General features: G+C 44.9%; 1 protein-coding gene across 1 annotated transcript in view; it reads right to left on the bottom strand.

Annotated features, from left to right (window-relative positions):
• Positions 1 to 6380, bottom strand: part of BBOX1 (gamma-butyrobetaine hydroxylase 1) — a 37666-nt gene that overhangs the window by 14764 nt on the left and 16522 nt on the right. Inside the window, 1 exon segment of the mRNA XM_009288869.2 lies at positions 1163 to 1361. Within this exon segment, the coding sequence (XP_009287144.1) occupies positions 1163 to 1361 (199 nt within the window).

A 6380-nucleotide genomic window follows, 5' to 3' on the forward strand; every position in this document is an offset into this window, starting at 1 on the left:
AAAAGAATATACAAAATAAGTGATGCACAATGCCATTGCTCACCACCCGCCGACCAATGCCCAGCCAGTCCCCGAGCAGCAGTCGCTGTCCCCCAGCCAACCCCCCCCAGTTTATATACTGAGCATGACGTCCCATGGTACGGAATGTCCCTTGGGCCAGTTTGGGTCAGCTGTCCTGGCTGTGCCCCCTCCCAGCTTCTCGCTGGCAGGACATGGGAAGCTGAAAAGTCCTTGACTAGCGTAAGCACTGCTCAGCAACAACTAAACCATCGGTGTGTTATCAATATTATTCTCATCCTAGATCCAAAACACAGCACTGTGCCAGCTACTAGGAAGAAAATTGACTCTATCCCAGCCGAAACCAGGACAGTATTGTAAAAAATTATACCAACAGCTAGGGGTGAGGGACAGGGCAATATGTTAGCTAATAATGCTGCTCCTTTACTTGGCTAGATGGAGGTCACTGACTCAGCTCAGCAAGACGTGAGCTACCATCATCATTTGTTTACTCGCCTAGTAGTTGCTTGAGGAGGTAGAGGTTCAGTTTACCAGGTCTTGGCATCAAAAGGATGATTTACAAGTTCCTGCTTGCACTCCTGCAGGCTGAGCTCTTATTTTTGCAAAAAAGCAGTTTTAAGAAAATGTTTGCTGGGACTGGTTGTGGCTTTCCAGAGCAGACAGTTGAAAGCAGGGAAATGGGTACTCTGCCCATCTTCTCCGTGATGTGAGACACAATAACATCATCTAAGTCTTACCTATTTCCGTGACTCAAAATCAGGCTAAGAAAAAGTTTCAGTACAGATAACTTCCTCTATTCAGAAGGCGACTGGATTAGGACTTTTGATTTTGTCCATGGTATAGGTAAGTACGGCTATCTTGTGGTTATCTTTTATTTGACATCATCTGTTTTCAGGCATTTTTCTTTCTCTCAGCAGTTAATGTTATAGCTGCTGCTCTTTACATACCCTGCCTGTGATAGCAAAGCAATCCTCTCATACAGAATGTTAATTGACACCACATTTGCTAACATGCAGAGAAGAAAAAATTTCACCTTGGTTTAATAAGTTAGTTAATGCACAAAAGGGGTCCAGCAAGCCGAAGTGAAATACATTAGAAGTGATTACATAGCCGGCAAAGCAAAGATATTAAAAACCAAACTCACCCATAAAAAGTGAGACGCAGGAACCCAATCCTGTGGCCAAGTTTAACCAACTCTCCCTGCCTAGTAGCAGCTCCTGTTAGTAGCACGATTCCTACTTTCTTTAGGGTGCACAGCCACTTGTACGCGCTTTCATCATTGTACATGATTTCTTCAAAAGGTATTTTGGGAAGCTGCAGGTCTGAGCCCCAGTACTGTCGTTCTGAAAGGGAAGAAATAGAGAAACAAGAGCTTAGCTGTTTTAGTATCAAAGCTCAGGACATAGTCAAAGTGTGAAGTTAGTGGGATTTCTATGCATTTGTGAATACGCCCTCAATCCCGCAGTCAACCACCTGAAACTGGGTCCCTGAGTTTGCATGGATAACAAGCAGTCTTTATGATGAAATTCAACAAAACCTTGCAGTTAAAAAAAATTTAAATCAGAAGTTGAATAAAAGACCATTTGAAAGAGATATTTTATTGTTAACAGTACATCAGAAATGTGCATATTCCTTTTTCTGTCTGTACTGGTGAACCACAAGAGTGAATATTTGAAACTGAGACTGCTTTGAAAGTTTCTCGTCTAGGGTAAAATAGCATGGAGCACCGTGAGATCTCCCTCAGAGGTATTATTGTATGGATATATAATAATGAAAAGATTATATTCCTGATGAAGGAACAGGAGAAGACACACATCAATATAACAGCTTAGAAACAGAGTAACTACATCAATTGCATAAGTGACGAATCAGTTTTCTTTTGTAGATTTGTCTTCATGAAATCATATCCAGTTACGTTAAATTCTGTAGGGTGGTGTAATTCCTTGTCTTTTCCTCTGCAGATTTTTTTGTGAGCGTTTATCTTATTTCAGGAGGATGCAAATGAGAGCCCAAGATGTAACAAATCCAAGCACTGCCAGAAGGTAACGAAAATGATGGAAAACTTGAGCGATGAGCACGAAGTGATGTCATGCCTGTTCTCAAACAAAATTGATTATAAAAGCATGTGACAATAGAAGAGTGTTAGAACTGCTATACCATAATCAGACATTTGCTTGTTGAACAGACCTTGTGATATAAAAGGTGGAAACCTGCAGCCATTTGTTAGAGGCAGGTATAGACTTGCAGGCAGAACGGAAAGGGCTTTGGAGCCCGGCTTTCCTTCAGACCTTTGGCTGCTCCCCTCTTCTTTCTTTTTGTCACCTCAAACCAGCGGCAGCCGCATGGCACATCATCCAAAGCTTTAAAAGTAGCGCAAATCTGTGCAGCTTTAAAATTAAATGCTGCTTAACCTCATCCTCTTATGTATTTACAGCTGCCCAAATACTGCTAAATCTGTACCTTTAACAGTATATCTATACCTGTGTCTATAGATGGGGATTTTTAATGCATGACCAATTCTTATTACTATTTTCTAGTATCACAGTTCTATAATGGTTATTGGTTTTGATTTAATAATGCTTTTTAAAAGTCTCATAACCTATCCCAAAGCAATCACATTCTGGATGAGTTGGAGAGTTACCAAATAGATATCACCTAATACAGAGAGAGGAAATAAAACTAAAATACTGGATCATAACTAGAAAACAAAACCAATTGTTTTCTCTTAACTGTGTTATTTTCTGAGGAAGAATGTACTCTGGTGTCAGACAACATGGCCTCATATTCATTTGTAAAGATACTCTACAGAAGAGATGAGCATAAACATACAGTGACAAAATAAAGTAATAATTAGATATGAAAAAATCTAGGCAGATTTTTCATGTTATGAAGGGCTACACAATCCAAATCTCATCTTCCAACATGAGTAAGCTCTAAAAATTATGCCTACAGTATTCTGCATTCATCAAAACTGTACACACTTAAAATTTTGATCTGGATTACAGTGCTGGAGGCTGCACCTGGAAAAGGAAAGGCTTGTTACGTGTCTAGCCAGGCAGATGGACACGAAGCCCCCAGGCATGCCACGGGAAGGCACAGTGACTGCTTGCAGCGTAAGTCCTGCTCTGCTTACTTTAAGTGCCAGGATACATCCCTCACCTGATTAGGCTTCTCCAGAGGAGAATACACAACTCCTTGAGCATTGATTTTGGCATCTGGTCACCACTGAAGGCAAGGTGATGATTTAGCCACAACTTCAACTACTGTAGCCAAGGTCTTAGGGCAAAGCCCTTGGTTGTCCCCTCTGATCTCCAGGAGCACACTCTGCCTGTAACTCCTGGTGTGTCACTGCAGGTCACTTGGGTGCGCGCTGGCAACCAAAACCAGTGTCCTCTGAACTGCTGCACTAGATGTGAGGAGGACGGCTGCCACCAAGCAGAGGGAGAGGGCCTCAGGAATTCAGCTGAGGCTAGCTAGCCCTGTCTTCCCAGCAAGTATTTTTGCTCTGCTTTGCCAAAAACCCTGTGTCTGGGATTAAGGCGTGAGTGCACCTGCACTCTAGCTGCCCCAGTCAGATTCTGGGCTGTGCAGTTATTGATTATTTCTTGCTTTTATTTTTCTTCTTCTTTGTTTATTTTGTGTATTTTCTCTCTCTCTCAGAAGATCTTGAATACAAAGGTAAGAAGGAATTCCTATCTGCGGGTCTAATGACGAGTAGGTTGTCTTAGCCTGTGTTGGAGGCACTCTCAGTTCCAGTATGAGCCATAGGAATGGCCCAAATGTTTACAGAGCTAGGCAGTCCCTTCACATACACCTAAAAATACCTTTTCCTTTCCCGACTCCTTTCTGTCCCAGGACAGAAGTCCCATGCCTTCCACTTCATTCCTCCCAATTTCAGGCAACATTCACCTTTCTCCAGGTGAGATACAGACACACAGAGACGAAGGATTTAGAACTTGTCTCTCACTGCTCTTCATTTTCAGGACTTTGGATGGCTCTTGGCAAACGGTTAAGGGAACGTGCCCACGCTCACCCAAGGGCGAGCCAAGTCCCACAACTCCCCTTAGGAGTTCAGAGTGCAGCCAGGAGAGAAGTGCAGGCAACCTTGTTCCACCAGCCCAGGCCTCACCAGCTCCTGCGACACTTGCGGAGGTGTTTGGGCTCTGGCCCAGAGAGGAGAAGCATTATGTAGGAGAGCAACCCTTCAGGTCGACGGGTGCTGCTGGAGCCCTCCTTTCAGAGAGGGTTCAGGAAAAGACAACAGCTGCTCTCCACTTCTTGTGGTCCACAACAGCAGATGGCAGCTAATGGGGGAAAGCCTGTCCAATTATTCATGTCTGGGGACATACATAACTGATGTAAGTCTTGGGAACCTGCTGGGGGAAAGCCTACCCAGTTACTCATGTCTGAGGGCACACATGTCTAGAGTAAGTCTTGGCAACCTCCCCAGGATGATATTTTCTTGACGTTTTCCCTCAAGTAAACACATAGTCCTTCAAGAGGAGTCCAACAGGGACGTTCACCACTGTGGTTGAACGGCCACCAACCGCAGAGCAAGGTAGCCAAAGTGGTGGCCTGTCGCACACAAAAATTAGAAGCAAGTTAAGCAAGTTATAAGGCTTGCCTTAAACACAGACATAGGCACACTAAGATAATGTAACCAGTGACCGTGCGTAAGCTTTTTATAGCATGGTATAAATTCCAACAGCAAAATCAGCAATTGGCATTTGATGAAATAGCTAAGAAAAAACATAGAGTAAATAAGCACACAGAGGAAGACAACTGCACATGTGAAATGTAGGAAACAAATACAAGAAGTAAAGTGTGAAAGAGATCAAAAACCCCACGTGTACAGCAGGTAGAGAAGATAATGGGTGAAGGCAAAGTAACCCCACAGGACGTTTCCCAACGGGAAACATGCTGGAAAAAAAAACAACCCACAAAACAAGTCCTGGCTGTAAGAACTGAAACAAGCCAGTCAAGAGGAGGTGTGCTGTCCCCCATCCTCTCAAAGGAGGAAGGAGAAGAATCAAGCACCAACAAGCAATGAGGAAAAAAAAACAAGAAAGAAGAAGATGGTATCCTACTCCAGGTCTGGCTTCCCTCACCCAAAAGTACTCTTCCACCCTCACCTTAAAAGCCGTACAAACCACAGCACCCATCTCAAGGCACAACTGCTAACCTCAGCTACCAGCTCTCTGCTCTTTTATACTCAGGGCTAATTTAGGACGAGCTTGTTAAGCACCAATTGTTTACCTGTGTGTTGATGGTGATTAAGGCCTAATCCTTGGCCATGTGTACTGTTAATGGCTGTCAATCCAGTAGAGCGTCGTTTTGAAGTTTCAAACTGTGCTGATGTCTTGTAAACGTTATCACCAAATCTGTAACTGCTGAACGCAAGGGTAAAGGTACGTGTGGACAGACGCACACAGAGATTCAGTTGTACCAGACGGAAAAGAGAGAGCTGGCGCTCTTTGCTCTTTCTGCTCCAAATGGAGCAGCGGGAGAGCAGAGCTCCTGCCGAGAGGCGCTGGCAGAAGCGGGCCACGGGCATAACCGAGGCTGAGGGGGCGGGCACGGTGATGGCCTCTCGGGGGGTTGGTCCCAGTGAGCTCGTCACCAACAGCTAAGGGTGGAGACAGGAAAACAAAACCACCAGGCATCCAAGGGTGAGTGGGGGACTTGCGCTGCAGCCGCTGCAGCAACCAGACTATTGAAGACGCGACAGACCAAGTTAATAAACAGGTTCCTTGACGTGACGCATAAAAGAAAAGAATAAATCGTTACAGATGAACAAGTTCAAGTTCTGGGAACAACAATAGGGGCCATCTGAGGGCAACCAATCAGCCTGTGGGGTTACTTGAGGTCAACCTTCTTCTCTGGGGATCATGTCGGGGTCACCTGAGGTCAAGGTCCCTCTCTAATGACCATTCTGGGTGGGGTCACCTGAGGTCAACTGATTAGCACATGGGGTTACTTGAGGTCAAACCCCCTCTCTGAGGTCCATGCTGGGGTCACCTGAGGTCAACCAATTAGCCCACAGGGTTACTTGAGGTCAACCCCCTCTCTGGGGACTATGCTGGGGTCATCTGAGGTCAACCAAGTAGCTCATGGGGTTACTTGAGGTCAACCTTCTTCTCTGGGGACCATGCCGGGGTCACCTGAGGTCAAGGTCCCTCTCTAATGACCATTCTGGGTGGGGGGGGTCACCTGAGGTCAACCAATTAGCACACAGGGTTACTTGAGGTCAACCTTCTTCTCTGGGGACCACGCTGGGGTCATCTGATGCCTTCTCCCTCGGAATGGTATTATTATTTATACTGGAATTTTTAGGATTTAATCTGTCCACGGTTTTTAATGCA

The sequence above is a fragment of the Aptenodytes forsteri genome, unplaced genomic scaffold (genome assembly GCF_000699145.1).
Source record: "Aptenodytes forsteri isolate BGI_AS27 unplaced genomic scaffold, ASM69914v1 Scaffold8, whole genome shotgun sequence".
In the NCBI taxonomy this organism is placed as follows: Eukaryota; Metazoa; Chordata; class Aves; order Sphenisciformes; family Spheniscidae; genus Aptenodytes; species Aptenodytes forsteri.